The sequence below is a fragment of the Mollisia scopiformis genome, assembly GCF_001500285.1.
Source record: "Mollisia scopiformis unplaced genomic scaffold LY89scaffold_30, whole genome shotgun sequence".
Taxonomy (NCBI): Eukaryota; Fungi; Ascomycota; class Leotiomycetes; order Helotiales; family Mollisiaceae; genus Mollisia; species Mollisia scopiformis.
The window spans coordinates 453,169-470,701 of record NW_017263610.1 but is presented as its reverse complement, the minus strand read 5'-3'; the positions used below and the strand labels follow the sequence as shown (position 1 = coordinate 470,701).

The window sequence follows — 17,533 nt, the reverse complement described above, 5'->3', positions numbered from 1 at the left end:
ATAGTCGACCGGAGCCGCAAAGATGTCACGGCGAACCAATTCGCAAAAATAAAAACAAATTAAATACAACGTGGAGAGGAGGCTGGAAACTGTTTTCCGGGACTCGACATCGGCCGTGTTAGCTCAGACGGATATGCTCCAGAGGAACCAGAACCGGGGCCTGACATGCATGGCGTAGCTGAAAAAGACTGATCCAGAAGAACGGGATATCGATCAGCCCGAGCCCGTAGATGCAGACTAATTCACAGGCAGAGCCACATCTCCAGGGTACAGATCATCTCTGGGGCATGTTGACTTCTTGGGGAGCTAGCTCGTGCAGGTAAATAATGGGCGAGCTCTGACCACCCCGTGAGCTCCATATGCACGCATGGCCGAGTAGGAGACGTGTGGGTCTGATTCGAATAGAGGCTGGAAGATAAGAATAGCAATAAGTACTGGCGATCTGATCGGGAACCACGACCTAACATGCTGCAGTCTCATTGCACCTCGGCCGGTTCTAGTCCACTCAACGAGGGACTTCAACCAGAGTTCGTACCCAGCTCGGACAGTACATCTGTGCAACCACAAGGTGGTCTCCTCGAGGCCTCCGCGCCACTCAAAAGACGCACGCTGGTCTTCCACGTCCATGGGGGTGTGTCGTTGTCAGATAAGGATATTGGAAATTGACATGTACAAGAATATGGACTGCAGGCGGGGAATGGCGCTACGGAGATAGTGCAGTCAGCCTGACCTAGAAGCTTCACTTGGCTTCACTGGATCCAGTCAACGACTTCGTGGGGCAGAGAACCTTGTCATGGCCATGCCGGGAAGACTCGAAGGTACATGTTCTCGAACTGTCTGTATGTTAAGTGCTACCCTTCCTGTCGTCCTTCGCCTAAATCGGATTTTCGGTACGAGCAGCATCCTGGGTAAGCAAGGGAGTGAGAAGGGTAAAGGTAAGGTAAGGTAAGAAGACGAAACTTTCCTTTGTCCATGGATCTGTGTGGATTGACGTTGTGTTTGTCGTTATTAATTTTCCGCGCGCTTGACGAAGACGCTAGCACGCTTTAGGCTAGTAACCTTACATGTACGCGGATCCAAATTCATCACTTGCCTCTTCGAGCTGGAGCAAACAAACCTTCTTCGTATATTGTACATTGCGGGATTTGAGGCTGCTCATGGTGCAACGGAACCAAGAGCAACAGTGACACCGTTCTCCCACGCGATGCATGGCATGCGTATCGCTCGTATTCTGCAGACAGTGGGGGCTGACTCGGTTTAGATGCTCGATACTGTTGTCTCAAGGGATCGTCAGCGACACTGGCCGTCAGGAACGTTGCCTTCCCCACCGCGATCTCACACACCTTATCTTTCATTAAGTTTCTGTCTGGCCGACGTTGTCAGACGGAATATGTCACCTTTTTGGACGAGAAGTCACCTACCAGCGTAGAAATTCGCGATCACACCACCGTTTTCTATGTCTTGCTTACTTTCAGAGACGGTACTTGCTGATGCATCTCTGCGGAGCTACTTCCTGGCGTGTTACAATGAAACAGTGTGCGTTCTTCAGTCAGCCTCATGAGTGCGACTGTTTCCAAATCCCTTGACGCAAGTGCCAAGCATCTTTGGGACAATGACCAGGAGTCCCTGCATCCCTTTTACCCACACCCTTGAGGGGACAATGCAGCGCCAAGGATGCCGCAGGTGTGGCTCAATATTGATAGCTTTCGCTGCACTGTCGCTGCACTGAATTGACAATGCAGGTAACAAGATGGTAAATTTTCTTATCAGTAATTTGTGTGTGTTATCTGGTTTTGCACATGTTTGAAGTTGTTCAAAGTTTAAAACAAGTGAGAAACGAGACAATCATTTTGCCTGGTTTTTCTGATCTCATGCTTTTACTTTCTCGACTTTGCAAATATCTTTACAGTATCCACAATGTCTTACAGGAGCTCTCTCGTTATTGCGGAAATCCCTCCTCAGCCAATATCCTCGACGCCGGGAGAAGCTTCTTCAATTGATGGTAAAGACCAATTCGAGGAATAGAACTCACTTCCAGCTTTCTGACCACTCTTCAGTCGTTTCGGCTCCTCGTCAGCGTCGGTTCAAGAGTGCTCGATTGATTGGAGAGTAAGGAAATTCTGTTGAAATTTAAACCTTTAACAGGAGCTGACAACAGCCTCAAAGATACGAAAAGCCATGGATCGAAGCTTGGAAAACTGGCAAGAAAGGAAAAAAGCTATCTGGCCGTACTTGGGACTCCATCATTTTCTGGGTTGCAATCTTCGTAGGATTTGGTCTTGGTGCCATCATGTGCTATATTTCATACTCAGCAGTGTCCAATTTTGAGGTATGCTCCTCCTGAAATAGACGATCAGTGACATTCTAATGTCGATAGTATTGTTTGGTCTTCGAAGACAATTTTGAGAAGATTGATCCAGATATCTGGGGATATGAGATTCAGAGAGGCGGTTTCGGGTCAGTTCCTAGTCCCAATCATACTGTTATTGCTGACTGTGGTAACTACGCAGGACTGGATCATTTGAATGGACGACCAACGACCCAAGAAATGCGTTCGTCGATGCAGAAGGATTGCACATCGTTCCAACACGAACTATCGACGATACAACCATTACACAAGCCCAGATCTTGAATGGCTATACTTTGAATTTGACGACAATGGGAGTCTGTACCTCTCCAGATCCGTACAATTCGTGCTCCATCTACAGCAATAGCACGTCTGGAGATATCATCAATCCTATCCGTAGTGCAAGATTAACGACCAAAGGAAAGAAAACAATCACTTACGGTAGAGTGGAAGTGGTAAGAATATTTCACTCGCTATTCATGAACATCAAAATAGCCCCTTGAAGCCTGGCGCTGACAGTATTCTAGCAAGCCAAAATGCCTAGAGGAGATTGGCTTTGGCCTGCAATCTGGTAAGAGAATATGGTTTTGTGCCGGATGTCACATTGATTCTCCTCTAGGATGATGCCTGAAGATTCGGTGTACGGAGAGTGGCCTGCCAGTGGCGAAATCGATATCGCAGAGTCCAGAGGTAATAATGGAGACACATACGCGGAAGTCGGCGGCCGAGATAGTCTGATCTCAGCATTGGTATGCACTCAATGGATCTCGAGGTACATTAACTAATTTCACTCACAGCACTGGGGCCCAATCTCGGCAGTGGATGCATTCTGGCGGACAGATGGCAAACACAATGTTCGCCGAACTGATTATAGCGACCAATATTATACATTTGGATTGGAATGGAGCGAGAAGTATCTCTTCACGTACATAAACAGTCGCCTTCTGGTTTGTGGACACCTATGTATTTGACGGTATCTCGAGCTAATATCGAAATCCATAGCAAGTTGTCTTTGTCTCGTTCGAAGGTGGTAACATGTGGAACAAGGGGCAATTTGGACAAGACATCGTCAACAATTCGGCGCTTCATGATCCTTGGTCCCAAACCGGACGAGACAACACTCCATTTGATCAAGCATTCTATCTGATCCTGAATGTGGCTGTAGGAGGCACAAACGGATTTTTCCCGTAAGCTAAATCGAGCATCTGTCGATCAGGGTCCAAGCTAACTTTGGTCACAGTGACCAAACTGGAAACAAACCCTGGGGAGACAAATCCCTTTCTGCTCCAAGAGAATTTTGGAACGCGACTGATCTTTGGTATCCCACGTGGGGCAATGGCACCGACCGTGGTCTGAACGTCAAAAGCGTCAAGATGTGGAGTCAAGGCGCCTGCGGCTCCCCTGCACATTAAAGTAGGAACCAAAGTTCGAAACACTTATCTGCTTAATTGCCTCGTATCCCATTTCGTCGATACACAGTACTCTAGATTGGGCAGGATGGCGTGAATGGATATGGGCGTACCTTACGGCTGCAGCTCCTGGATTTGAATTTGGGAATAATATCATCGATAGGTACATGTTCGCACTCGGATTATCTTCACATTTTGTCTCGATGTTTTTATTTTCGATCTGCTTACACTGTCAAGCATGGGTATAGGCCGAAGCCCTGCAGCCGCATCTGCCAGCAAATGGCTAGAATACTACACTGCACAGGGGCATGCTGACAGGTCCGGGGTGGTACCAAACATCATGCACACTTACCAAAGTCACGATAACCGATAATGGTACTGTGCCTTCCACCTTCACGAGAAATGATTGGGTCACTTCTTCGGACATCCATCCGTTCCACGCACGATTTATTGAGACTTTGTCACCACGAAAACAGACTTCTTTTCCCTCTTAATGGAAACCAAAGCCTCCTCGTATCAGTGAGTTGAGAAAAGCCCCACCCGCGCCGCCTTTCCGCCAGCCGTAAGCCGATCGGTTTTGGCGAGAAGGGCACATATGCTGAACACGGCGCAACGGCAGCTAGCGCTAGACTTTAGCATCTGTGGCTGACATGCACAATCATTATGTACTGTACATTATCCACGCGCTCTATATTAAAGTTTACAATGTAACATTACCAGCTTCCTATTGAGGATCGTTCCCGTCATTCCCCACGAACTCGCTTAGTATCTCACCAATAGGGGGAGGTGCTCCACACCACTAGGCTTAGTGGGATGTTAGCTACATTCTTATTCCGACGTCCCTTGCTGGTTACACAAACTCATCCACCTGGTCCATCCCCCTCGTTCACCTTTTCGCCTCCCCCTCTCAAGGCTGCAGGTAAGCTCTCTTAGTCACAGAGCAATATTCTCAGTCACTTCTCAAGGTTCCACCAATGATACATTCCTCGGCGTCAGCCTCCTCGACCTCAATACTCTATCTTGCAGCTTACAACGTCGTATTCATCAGCAAAATGCAAGTATCTGCTTCGGGTCCCGCCAGCACAACCGAAGTGGCTCAGTAAGCGCAGACCTTCGGATGGATCCTCTTGCATCGAGTCAATATTGCACTGCAGCAGCTACATCGACCAAATGTCTAGACAACTGCAGCCCGCTGCGGAAAGGGCCTCGAGAGTGTTCCTTCATCCGCTTCTCAGTCAGCCGTGCCGAGCCAGTCTCGTTATGGAAGGCATGGCATGATCCAGTACCTGTCCAGGGGTAAAGAAAGCTTCTTTCTATGCTCTTGCACGAATTCGTTCCTCGTATAGCCTCACCCGCACCAAAATTTAGATTGTTTGCGTGCAGACAATTGATCAACCAGACAAGGGACATTAACATGTCGGCGTCTGAACTATTGATTGGGAGCACCAAACACCCCACTCCCGCTTACTAGAGAAATCTAGTAGTAGCGGTGGCAGATATGGCTGAGCTGGTCAGAAGTGAGAACACGTGAGAGGGACAATGGGCCGTTTTCGCACGCTGAGCGGCTCGTGGTGGTGTTGAACAGAGAATTTATTTACTCTGCTTGACTTTGTGTTTCTGCGTTCACTGTGTTTCTTACTCATGTCTTCGACGGGAGTATAGTCATGACTGCAACGCTCGTTCAACTCGCCTGGGCAATTGCCTCACTCGCTCTTGTACGTTTTCCTCTTCCAGGCATGTGATTGGAAGCTTGGCTAACGAAATTTGGTGTAAGTTTGCACTTGTGGAGGGTCGGTCGTCTCGAGGGAGTCGAGCTGTCCAACCAAGAGCCGCAGCATGGTCGTATGTCGGATGCTATGTGTAAGTTCCCGAATCCTTCAGCAATATCCATTATCATCATCGATCTTCTGGAATTTCTGAGATTATAGCCACAGTCTATTATCTTGTGGCAATTCACAAGATAGCGGAACTGGGCTCCGTCAGGATGGTTAGCGCTTGCAGAACCAAGTTTTCCAAGAATTTGGTTGCCCGGGAGCATCCGCACTTCGGGACATTTCATTGATACCGATTGATTGGGATCGACATTGTGCAGCATACAATTCATCCGTATGAGTTCGAGAAAATAACATATATTGGCAGTGACCAAGTTGGGGCACGCACACTGGCGGTTAATCCTGGTACCACCGGAGGAGAGGCTGCTTTGACTAACGAGATATGTACCTCGACATGCCAAGGCCTTGGTTATGTCTTTTCGGGCACCGAATATGCGGGCGAGTGTTGTAAGTCTTCGAATCCCACCCAAGAATCTATCTATCTTGAGCCAATCCTGATCTTGCCCAGACTGTGCAAACACCTTCACAAATGGTGGCGGTCCTGCCCCTGACGGTTCCGCTGGTTGCGATATGGCTTGCAATGGAAACTCATCGGAAATTTGTGGTGGGCCTAACAGACTCAGTCTTTGGGATTACAATAATGCCATTGCTACAGTCATCACGTCGACAAGTATTGTTTCGTCAACTGCAGCCTCATCGACGTTCTCAGCTGTGCCATCAACGATAGCGGGATGGAGTGCCATTGGATGCTACAATGACACTGTTGGTTCTCGTACCCTCGCCACAGAAATCTACAGTATTCCAGGGGCCTCCATGACAGTGGACCTATGCTTAGCCGCCTGTAAAGCCGCTTCATTTACGCTCGCCGGTCTTGAATACGCCGGAGAGTGCTATTGTGATAGCAAGATCGAGAACTATGGCGCAGTGCAAAGCTCTGGCTGCACTATGCCCTGTAATGGCAACGCAGCAGAGATTTGCGGAGGCCCCAACCGTCTGAGCATGTATTCCTTATCTGGCGCTGGCTCAGGCACATCTTCAGCGTCTGCCTCTGGAACGAGCACCGCAACCACGTCCACAAGTTCAGCACCTGTCATCACCAGCCTACCAACGGGTTGGAAGTATGAAGGATGTTGGATCGATCAAGCTTTTGGGCGTATTCTTGGCACAACCGCAGCTTCCAACTCAGCCCTCACCGTCGAGAGCTGTGTTGCGGAATGTATTGCTCTGGGTTTCAGCATTGCTGGCATGGAATACTACACGCAATGCTACTGCGGCAATGCTCTGATCAATCAAGCAGCTCTGGCTACTGCTGACACCGATTGCAACACAGCTTGTGGTGGGAACTCGGCTGAGATGTGTGGAGGTGGAGATCGCATGTCGATTTACTCAAATAAAACTACTCTCGTTGTGACACCTGTACCACACACTCAGTTGACTGGTCTACCTGGATTTTGGAACTATACTGGATGTCTGCTGTCAGTAATTTCCCGTCTCTTGCAAAGTCCTGACTGATCCTCATTCACAGTGACAACGCCGTGATTCGGACATTCCCCTATCAGCTAGAATTCCTGAACAACAATACGGCCACTAATTGTCTCTCTCAATGCCAAACATTTGGATATGGAGCAGGAGGCATGGAATATGGAGAGCAGTGCTGTAAGCCAACTACCCCTAACCAATCGCAGAAGTTAATTTAACATTTTCTTTTTAGTTTGTGGTGACGCTCAAAATGTCATTGACGCCAATGCCACTTTGATGGCTGAAATAGAATGCAATATGGTATGTTCTGGGAATGATTCGTACATCTGTGGTGGACCAAGCAGGATATCTTACTATACCTGGATCGGAACTCCACTCACGAGCTGGGACTTTCCAACTGGCATTTCTGCTGGCGAATACCAGTTCCTGATTGGCGGTGAGTAAATTCCTCTCCGTTACATGTATGAAACTCATCCAGCAACAGGTGTCATAATTCCCCTTGTCTCTCAACCCGGTGTCAATGGCAAGATAACGTTCATGGAAAAGGTCAGTGTGTGTGCAGAAGACCTTGAAGCACTCGCTAATGGGATCGCAGTTCGGTACTGAGCCCGCGAACAATTCTACTGGCACATATGAACTTGATCTCAAGCTCTTGAATAATTTCACAGCAGCTTGGCGGCCGTTGCATGTCAAGACGGATGTGTTCTGCTCAGCGAGTCTGACTCTCCCAGACAAGGTCGGGAGGATGATCAACATCGGCGGATGGGCCAACGATGCTACCTATGGAATACGATTATATTGGCCAGACGGAGAACCAGGAACCTGGGGCGTCAACGACTGGCAAGAGAATGTTGTAGAACTCCATCTTCAAGCAGGAAGATGGTATCCCAGCGCCATGACTATGGCTAATGGATCAATTCTCGTTGTTGGTGGCGAGGAAGGGTCGAATGGTGCACCCGTTCCCTCCCTTGAGGTCTTACCATTGCCTTCTGGCTCTGGGACCGTTTATTGCGACTACCTGAACCGCACCGATCCCTACAATCTCTATCCTTACCTCGCAGTATTACCCAGCGGCGGTATCTTGGTCGCTTATTACAACGAAGCTCGGATCCTGAACGAAGTTACTTTGCAGACGCAGAAGGTTCTTCCTAACATCCCTGGAGCAGTGAACGACTTCCTCGGTGGACGAACTTACCCATTCGAAGGAACGGCAGTTCTCATGCCTCAATACGCACCATATTCTGCTCCCCTTACAGTTATGATCTGCGGTGGCTCGGTTCCAGGCCCAGAGATCGCCCTCGACAATTGCGTTTCCCTTCAGCCTGAAGTGGCTAATGCAAATTGGACTATCGAGCGCATGGTATTTCCCACACTCCCATCTGCAGATCCACATACTGATAAGCGAGAATAGCCATCCAAGCGAGTCATTTCCAGCATTTGCGCCCTGCCGGATGGGACCTACATGATCATGAACGGCGGCCAGCAGGGCCGTGCCGGCTTCGGTCTCGCCACCGAACCTAATCTCAACGCCGTCCTTTACGACCCAACAAAGCCGCTGAACAATCGCATGGGTGTTATGGCAAACACTACTGTCATTCGGCTCTACCATTCCGAGGCTGTGCTGATGCAAGATGGAAGGATCATAGTCTCCGGCTCCGACCCCGAAGACGTCCGATTCCCGCAAGAGTACAGAGTCGAGGTCTTCGTCCCTCCCTACCTGCTAACTGGCGCGACACCTCCAAGCTACACTATCTCATCCACAGACATCGCTTACGGTGGTACCACAACGCTCACCGTCTTCCTCCCATCTGGGAATTTCGCGAACATGAAGATCGCCCTAATGGCATCCGTAGCGTCGACTCACGGCAATTCCATGGGCCAAAGAACTATCTTCCCAGCATATTCCTGCAATGGTAATAAGTGCACAGTAACGGTCCCGCCTAACGCGCATGTTTGTCCGCCGGGATGGCATATGTTGTTCGTGCTGGATAATGGAGTGCCGGGGTATGCGGAGTGGGTGAGGATTGGTGGGGATCCGGCGGAGCTGGGGAACTGGCCTCCGTTTGATGATTTTACTGTTCCTGGTATCTAGGATAGCTGAATAACAGTCGTTGCTGTTGGTAATGTCTAGTCGTGGTTGTGGAGGCGGTGCTTGTGTGGATGTGGAGCTTTATATAATCTTAATGAATTTGTTGTCTTCACTTTATTTTGTCTATTGTCATTGAATTAGCCTTTCTTGCATGCCCTTCCAGTTACTTTCAAGTAAACTAGTGTGCACTATACCCTCAATCAAATTTAAGGACTCAGAAAGGCTCGCGAGTTAGCATGTTATATAGCAGGCATGAGAGAGGTAGGCATCAAGATGTTTGACAGTTTAATTGTCACGACATTCTTAGGGAGTCTCTGGATAAATAGAGCTACCGAGTAAGAGACTCTCAGCTCTAGTACGACACGGAGAATATGAACCCAAACTGCTCATTACGACTATTGCTAATGAGTAGAATATGTTGAAACTAGGAGATCTCTGCTCTATTTCACTTGTAGGTGTCACATTCTCTACATAACTAGCTAGAGCTGTCAAGGTAAGATCTCGACGGCTAGGTCAATTGGGGATTGGTACGTAAATTATCTAAAAGGAGGGAAGAGTTGGTAAGGAAGCTTTGATATTATTTACATTGTGGACATGCTAAAGGTGGGGGTCCCAGGTTGGGTTATGCTTTTCGGCCTCGCTTTATATCGTCACCAGAGCTTCTATCATATAAAAAAGTTAAGCATTCCGTCTGCTACTCCTTGTGCACCTCATTTCTATTTGTCTCAACATCTGTCTTTCTGAACAAAATAGAGTAGAAGAAAGTATATACTGCCAATATTACCGTTTCCAAAAGCGCGCTGAGATTCCGGGCTACTTGTGACTTGCCTTTGAAGTGATGATTATTCGATTGAGCAGCATTACTTTACAATAAAATCAGTGCCTTACAAGATGTCCCTGCCGGTCCTAATTCATAGAAATTGTGTATTAAGCCCTGAACTTCGAAACTTGGGAGAGCAATGTTTGACTTTCTTTACGACTAATGTACCTTGCAAAGCGAGCAAAATATATAGCGAAACTTATGGGAGGAACTTAAGATATACAGGGCAAATACGGCTGACCTTTAATTAGAAACGGAAAAAAGAAGGATTTGTCTGACAATTTGTAAAAAAAACTGTGATTTGTCTAGCAATTTGTGAAAAGGAAGGATTTGTTTAAAAAGTTTCTTAAGTAGGGTAAAAATGATTCATTCATTCAGTAGTTCGGATTAACTCACCTTACCTAGCTATGCTTGTACACCTCACTGCTGCCCACCTCACTGCTAGCAAAATACTGTTTGTTTTTAATATTATTTAAAAGGATAGAGGAATAGGAGTGATAAAAAAATAGGCGTAATAGAGGAGTGAGCGTGATAGAGGAGTGGGCGTAATAAAAGAGTCGTAATAAAAGAATCGTGATAGAGGGTGAGTGTGGAAGAGATAAGGGGGAGCAAACAAATATTTCACTAGCGTTGAAAAATTCAAATGAGGCTTGAAAACTAATTAGGTTATAGTTTACTTTGGCTATTTTGTTGCTTAGATGCAATATTACATACAATTTTGCTTTGTGGTTCTTATGTTTTTTTTGAAGCAATAGTCGCGATTTTTGAAATTAATACAGTAAAACCTCGATATAGCGATCCTCAAAATAACAATATTCGCAAATATCATTAAAGTATTAATAATCCCGCTTATATTTAAATACATTTGAACGATGTTCTTTATTAAACGATTATTATAAAGGGTTTTAGTCCCTAAATTATGATTTATAAAGAAAATTGTTGCAATTCGAAATTAATAGCTACTTCAAAACCAAAATTAGGTTTTATGTATTTAAAATACCTAACACTTTTGAAAGTTTGACCACTATCAAGAGGTAATCACCGGATCACAGGGATCAAATTTCAGGATATTACGGTATATCGTTACAAAAATAGACTAAAAATGGTATCGCTATATTGAGGTTTTACTGTAAGGCTAAAAAGTCTCCGCAAGCCGAAAAGAAATGCCCTGAAGAGCACAGACATAATATCCAAGGCTCGTTATTAGGCTAGAACAGTTCAGCAGCTATTAAGAATAAGTCCCGCTCCTCCCCACTACTCTTTCTCTTCGTCTCTCATTAGTTTTGCTATAGTGCTGAGGTACTGCAATGTAGACAAAGAGCTGGTGCTGTCAGAGAGTCGGTGCATTCAGATAGTGTATCAAGCGCAGATGCAAGAGCTAGCTGAGCGAGCTAAGAGTGGTGCAGGCATAGCAAATCCAAGATTCTTTTGCATCTCAGATTCTTCGTATTATGATATTATCATGCATTTGCCCTTTATGTCATGACTTCTCCTCGTAGTACGATAGTGCGGCAATCATAAACTAATAGTCTTATGTAGCGGGAATGTCTTAGTTGAAGAAACTGGAGAAGAGTCTCTATTTCTGAGAGATTGCAGTCTCCCACCTGTCAGACAATGCAGGGTTTAGCCGCGACTCAGGATGAAACGTTTGACGAAGCTCAGAATTTCTGGAGTAGGCCATACGCCTTCCACCTGTTTCAAATGTCCCGAGTCCCGTGGCTCATTGACCATTGAAGACTTCAAGTCTGGCATGAATCTTGAGACCTCCGCTAGAGGGCACCAAAAGCAAGTTGTGAATGCAAGCTGGCAAACACCTTTGAACGTCGGATCGTTAAGCCACATGGGGGTCTCTCTCCTATTCCATCCTCTTCTGGACCATTGCTCAAGCGCACCTCCTTTCTTGGGATCCTCGCTCACTATTCTCTGAATTTGCGAAGGATATCTGTGAGGCACGAGAAGAAATTCCAAGTTGTTGATTTGGAACAGTACTCCATTAGAGCCACGTTTTTGTTGGGAGCTCCCCTGTTCCCACTTGTTCATCTCCAAGAATCCAGTCTTTGTGCAAAGGCTTCCATCAACCCTTTCTAACAATACCTCCTCCTCAACTACAACATTACCAAAGTCACGCCCATTCATCCAAGTCCAAAGCCCAACTGCTCTACACTCAAGACCTACAACCGAATTCATACCAATATAAGGCAAAATTGGACGCTCGAGCTGGTTCAGAGGTCCGATATTTGGCAGAACGTTATCGAAACCGAAGAGCATGGACCCCTCCCTGAGTTTGTGGTAGAATTTTCGAGACTGCTTGCTGACAGCCATCATCTCATGTCGATGTGGAGAGAAAGAGTGATTCAATAGCGACGCATAGATCTTTGCCCCACTTTTCGAGTAGTCCACAGGTAGACTAGACTGACAACAAGGCAGACTCAAACTTCTTAGGCCGAAGACCTTATCGCGGATATCAGCACAAGAGGAGCTTCCGTAGCGTTCAAACAGACCAAATAAGGTACGGTGGTAGTTCTTAACAGTACTCGAACCGAAATCATTACTGGCGCTGTCAATGGGAGCGAGTGGGGAAGTCGCCCCTCTATGTTCCAATATATTCGATGCAGTTGTATCCTTAAGTCTGCACAATACGGAGTAAGAGCTGAGATTGCCTGAATTCCCAGATCCAAGGTTAGGAGGGAAGAAACAGAAATGAACCAGATCGTCCCATTCGAGCTGATGACTGTTGAAACACACCAGTATTCGGCGAGCAAGGACAATCTCCTGTATGATCCACAACCTGGTCCAATAGGTTTGTTTGAAGAGCTTTAGTGTAGTTCTACAAGCATCTCTCCCTGCTTTGAGATAACCAAGAGAGCCTTGTTCGTTGATAGTTGATGAAATGAGAGAAACAGTACCCGCTATAGAATCCTTGGCCTCTTTGCCATAGAGGCCGATAAAGGGGAAGGCGCTCGCGATTTCATCTTCAAAAGCCCTGTCTTCAATGCTGCTTGTGGCCCCCTCAAAAGCAAGCCAAGCAATAACTCGAGTGGCACGATTATAAATAGTGCCCATTTGTGATACCTGTCAAAGCTTAGGAACATGTTCTTTTTATCGCATGAAGCCTCAACTCCCCTATGAAACTTGAAACTTATGAAAAAGAATGAACACGGACCTGGTGATTCCTTTCCTTCTCATTGTCCTGATCAATGCACAGTGCATCGATCCACAATATTCTCTCCTTTTGTTCATCCCGCAGATGCCAGAGAGCCGAATGTAGATTCCAGCGAATAGTATATTCTTTGTCATCAAGTATGATTGAATATAGACTGGTATCTGGAGGGGCCCACTCGTAGGAAAGAGCTTCGTAAAGGCAATTCTGATCTCCCAACTCTGCCAGATGCAAAGAGCATCTAATTTGGCCGCTAGCAAGGCGAGGCTGTAGGTGAATGAGGCGTATTTGAGCCGTTGACCTGTCAAGTTGACAGGCATCGTACTTGTTTGACATTTTGCTTCTCGAGGAAGCTATTCAAGATGTGCTCTGATGATTTGAAAAGGTCGTGAAAGCAAGTGAGTGCCTTTGACTGCGTTGTGAAGGCCGGTGGCTGCAGATGAGAGCACGTGCTCGCTTCAAATCTGCAACCTGATTGGATGATTTGTCTTCACAGGTGTCGAGTGCTTTGGAAAACAGATGTCCCATGATATAATTGCGTTATAGCTGCTAAGTAACAGCATATAAAATATCGGAATCTCGACTAGAGCATTTTCCATTTCCGTCTGTGGACCTGGGCCATTACTGCTATAGCCTGAGCAGTGGGTGAGCCAAGCCTGATTCAGGCTGAGCAAGTGAACTCAGGAGGTGAGATTAAGGGCGATCTGTTTGGGCTCCTTGGATACGACTTTTAGAATTAGAAAGGTAAGTCAGAGATTCCTTCGGTGGCTAGTTCTGGACTCTTTTCGATGCTAAAAGACGTTCATACGTGCACAGGTCAGGATTGGATTCTGACATCTTGCAAGGAAAGAGAGGGGATTTAAAGGGACATCCCACCGTTTTATTGTGACTCGAGCTTTACCGCATTGGCCTATGACCGAGAATATCTCGCTAATCTGCCTCAGCAGATTTAGGAATCTTGACGTGAAGAATGACTATTGCGTGGGAAGATCATGGCATTAGGGATAAACTACTATAATACATCAATTATATCATACACACCGTCCGATTACTAGAAAACTCCCCCTCTGTCCTTCGATTTCACATTCCGTACCAGCTCAAAATCTCGGTCGCATTACATCTTTCAAGCTAATTCAATCCCGGTACCCACTGCTCGTCAACCTAGCTTTGCTTAATTCTGAAGAACGCCAGGGCCCTGAAGGCCAAGGCTTCCTTACTGAAAAACTTCGCAGCGGAGAATAATCGCTCCTTTCCATCCTTCACTTCCTCATCGATACTCCTCTCTGATATTGCCGCAAACACCCTACACATCTCTAGCCTCTCCTCCCACTCCCCGAACGCCTTTATTGGCCCAATCCCCGGTATCCCAGGATCACCACCAATACACCATGGGAACTGATGGCGTACAGCACTCAGAGCTGCTATCACAGTATCCCAATCAATGACTGCAAGGATGTCGAAGGAGTTGTTCACGAGAATGTTGTGGGTACCCATCTCTAAATTCGTAAGGCTGTATATCACCTCCTGAGGACATGTTTCTTCAATACAGGTCTGGAGAAGACCGGGTAAGCGACGAATCGTCTCACACCCTCCTGAGTCTGGAGCTTGAGGATCGCTGTACAGCGCACCTGCTATTGCTGCTGGGTAGTTGGTATAAAAGTCCTGCGCTGTTTCATAGGGGCCTTCGCCTGTTTCGGCAATTGGTCCAATCTTGACTTCATCCATGGTAACAGAATCCGGGTCTCCAGTGAGCGATCCAATAAGTGCAAATTGTAGGGAAGCTAGTTCTCTCGTTATTTTGGTAACTTGAGTATAGTAGTGATTAAGGTACCGAGCTGGTATCGACAAAGGATTGCCGAATTTAGCAGAGAGGTGGAATGCTGTGGTGCCATGGATGTAATCCATTATTATGTAGGGGAAACCGATGGTATTGTCGTTTTGAAGAGAATAGGCATAAATTCTTGGTATTGGAATAGTGGTCTTGGCTCTATCATTGTTTCGAATTCAGTTCGAGTTCGTTTTTCAGGGAATGGGAGATAGAACCGAAGATACTTCATCGTCAGAAATTCACTTTTCAGTGATTCTAGATCTCTCTCTGTACATATGACACGGCTGCCCCGCACTTCAGTCTCGCTGTAGCTTGCTTCCCCTCTTGGTGTATCGGCCATAAAGTACGATAACGGCGGCAGACGAATCCGAATAATCCATTGGACATCATCTTCGAAAACTATCTTTTTGACAAGATTGAAGTTTCCAGCCGCATAGTTTCTTGAAATTGTACATCTCATACCATTTCGTAGTGAAGAAACAAGTTCCTGTAAGGCAGCTTCGGACACTTTATTAAGTACGAAGTCGAGCCGTGCCCTGTAGATATTTTCATAGCGAGGCTCGTTTGACCAGGTATCACTACCGAGGGGGCTCGTATGGTTCTCGTCCTCCGCATGTCTTCGTTCCTGTTCTGCACGTTCGTTAACTTCCTCTTCACGGCTTCGCTCCTGTTCTGCCCTCGAGGACATTTTATAGCAAGGAGTACGGTTGTTCTGCGCTTGATTGCGATGACGATAATACCTTTGTGCCTTTGACTGAGGTACGAAGTTGAAGGTTCCTCCGAGGGTGTCAATTTTCTCTACTTTACAGGGGTCTGATTATGACTCAATCGCAAGCCACGTTTTTCAAAAAATTCACGTTTTTTCGTACCCCTGCAATAAATCATAGTCGAGTTATCTCAGTGTTCAGACGCTCCTAGGCAGAGGATTGTGGAAGCAGGTATTATATTATTATGGTGCACGGCCCTGAATCCTCTTCGGAGAATGTCCTTTGTAGACTCGATGAATCCGCTATTATAAGCAACACGTTCTTGAATGTGAAGTAGATATCAAGTGAGGTCGACTGGAGTCTATAGCTATCTCGTTGTATAGTTGAATGGTAGTACCATTGTGTTACCTGTATTAAAACAACGTCTATCCACAATGACGAAGAAGGGCCAGAGCCTTCATCCTGCTACGTTGCATGAGGTGATATAAAGGTGAATACATACTGAGCAAATTTGAAGTCCTTTGATGGGTTGTAAGGGTAACTGTATTTAGTAAGCCCGTCGAAATTTTGAGAAGCTAAATGTCCGACTTGTCCTGAAACATTGTCATCTACTTCGATACTTTGGGCCAGTCCATGCGCACCGGCTCCGGCATAACCATAATCCTCGAAATACGAAGATGACGAAGATGATTGATGCGTGTTGATATACCTAGGTAGTGTCTCGAACGCCAAGACTTATTTCTGTTGTTTTCGTTGTTGTTCTGGAGAAATTCTGTGTTGAGTGAAGGATAGAAAGGTACCTAAGTAGGTCGCGGGATGCAGCGCTAGTGCGCAAATTCAAAAGTGAATATGTACCATAAGAATGGAATAGATTACCCTATTTGTTCCAGATTTTGGGGTACAATACAAGTCGCCTAAGTCCCAACTGTAACAGATGGTTTGGCAGGTATGGTGAGGTGATGAAATAGTAACGTGAATGACTCTTTGTATCTTGAAACTTGGTCTTTTCCTAATCCGACCTTTGATATTGTCTTACAGACGCTGGAACAATGTTATCCCAGATTTCGAATTTTACAAGACGTGCTTGAAAACAACTCTTTAGTTTCACGTAACGGCGGCGCGTTTTTTTCGTCTTGGCCGCTCAGGTTTGGTAGCTGAACTTCTTGGGCGTGGGACTTCTATCACTGATCTAGTCAGAAATGTCAGATCTGTGGGCAATAGCTATATGAATATCAAACTTCTTCCAAAAGAAAATGTAAGACGCGCGCATCATCAAAGCGTAGCATTCCCAAAGCTGGCCAAAACCTTTGCAAGGAGCTACATATGACACAAAAGAATTTGATTGTGGAGCGTTCTTCGGTCTTAAAAGACACTACCAAGGTACTCATAAAGTTCTACAGTTTCCCAAGAGGTCTCTCAAAGGAAACAGTACTCCGGGAGTAGAAGGGGCTCGGCAAAGAATACGCTCGGAATCTGAGCGATTAGCGAGAGTTCTCGATTGCCTAGTCTGATTGATGCAAATACATTCGAAGTCTCCAGAAGAATGAGGCTTCTACAGAGGTCTTTGTGAGGATGTTGATACCCTTTGCTACAATATGAGGGTCTCAAGGTCAAGATTTGTCGCGTGGGCAGCTGGTTACTTCAATGCAGTGATACGTGATCGATTGGCAATTGTACGCGATCCTCACCTCTTCATTGAAGCTCGATGATCTGCATACCAATCTTTACTGGTGCCTGAAATGCCCTCTCAAATGATGCAGGAGATTATCCGGATCTCGTCTCCTATTTGGCTACGAGGCTACGCTTACTGGTTTGAGATAAGTGGCAAACGCCCGTATCTGCAACTCGCGAGCATGGGGCTT

The 17,533-nt window shown here is 46.3% G+C and overlaps 4 protein-coding genes across 4 annotated transcripts; 2 read left to right on the top strand and 2 right to left on the bottom strand.

Moving 5' to 3' along the window:
• Positions 1-1,704: 1,704 nt before the first annotated feature.
• On the top strand, positions 1,705-3,875 carry LY89DRAFT_319727 (glycoside hydrolase family 16 protein). The gene is made up of 10 exons (XM_018206701.1): positions 1,705-2,002; positions 2,058-2,109; positions 2,167-2,329; positions 2,378-2,457; positions 2,511-2,802; positions 2,875-2,918; positions 2,967-3,096; positions 3,145-3,294; positions 3,350-3,534; positions 3,588-3,875. Exons 1-10 carry the CDS (start codon positions 1,918-1,920, stop codon positions 3,757-3,759), a joined length of 1,353 nt encoding a protein of 450 aa, XP_018063434.1. The 5' UTR covers positions 1,705-1,917; the 3' UTR covers positions 3,760-3,875.
• Positions 3,876-5,420: 1,545 nt separating this feature from the next.
• On the top strand, positions 5,421-9,159 carry LY89DRAFT_741374 (copper radical oxidase-like protein; the record flags this gene model as incomplete). Its single annotated transcript, XM_018220701.1, has 9 exons — positions 5,421-5,471; positions 5,531-5,616; positions 5,896-6,035; positions 6,097-7,063; positions 7,114-7,244; positions 7,300-7,503; positions 7,552-7,613; positions 7,663-8,427; positions 8,479-9,159. The coding sequence occupies 9 exons, from the start codon at positions 5,421-5,423 to the stop codon at positions 9,157-9,159; spliced, it is 3,087 nt and encodes a 1,028-aa protein (XP_018063433.1).
• Positions 9,160-11,518: 2,359 nt separating this feature from the next.
• Positions 11,519-13,039, bottom strand: LY89DRAFT_788483 (uncharacterized protein; the record flags this gene model as incomplete). Its single annotated transcript, XM_018223172.1, has 1 exon — positions 11,519-13,039. One exon carries the CDS (start codon positions 13,037-13,039, stop codon positions 11,600-11,602), a length of 1,440 nt encoding a protein of 479 aa, XP_018063432.1. The 3' UTR covers positions 11,519-11,599.
• A 1,139-nt stretch (positions 13,040-14,178) lies between these two features.
• On the bottom strand, positions 14,179-15,826 carry LY89DRAFT_319229 (uncharacterized protein). The gene is made up of 2 exons (XM_018206700.1): positions 15,180-15,826; positions 14,179-15,123 (listed from the first exon to the last, which is right to left on the bottom strand). The coding sequence occupies exons 1-2, from the start codon at positions 15,650-15,652 to the stop codon at positions 14,298-14,300; spliced, it is 1,299 nt and encodes a 432-aa protein (XP_018063431.1). The 5' UTR covers positions 15,653-15,826; the 3' UTR covers positions 14,179-14,297.
• Positions 15,827-17,533: the final 1,707 nt, after the last annotated feature.

What these genes read in the sequence shown, in the direction of transcription:
- LY89DRAFT_319727 (XM_018206701.1), top strand. Translation starts at nt 1,918, where the DNA reads ATGTCTTACAGGAGCTCTCTCGTTATTGCGGAAATCCCTCCTCAGCCA. An exon ending in AGTGCTCGATTGATTGGAGA is followed by an intron (nt 2,110 to 2,166) that starts GTAAGGAAATTC and finishes ACAGCCTCAAAG; the next exon opens with ATACGAAAAGCCATGGATCG. An exon ending in ACATAAACAGTCGCCTTCTG is followed by an intron (nt 3,295 to 3,349) that starts GTTTGTGGACAC and finishes CGAAATCCATAG; the next exon opens with CAAGTTGTCTTTGTCTCGTT.
- LY89DRAFT_319229 (XM_018206700.1), bottom strand. Translation starts at nt 15,652, where the DNA reads ATGTCCTCGAGGGCAGAACAGGAGCGAAGCCGTGAAGAGGAAGTTAAC. An exon ending in CTGACGATGAAGTATCTTCG is followed by an intron (nt 15,124 to 15,179) that starts GTTCTATCTCCC and finishes AAACAATGATAG; the next exon opens with AGCCAAGACCACTATTCCAA.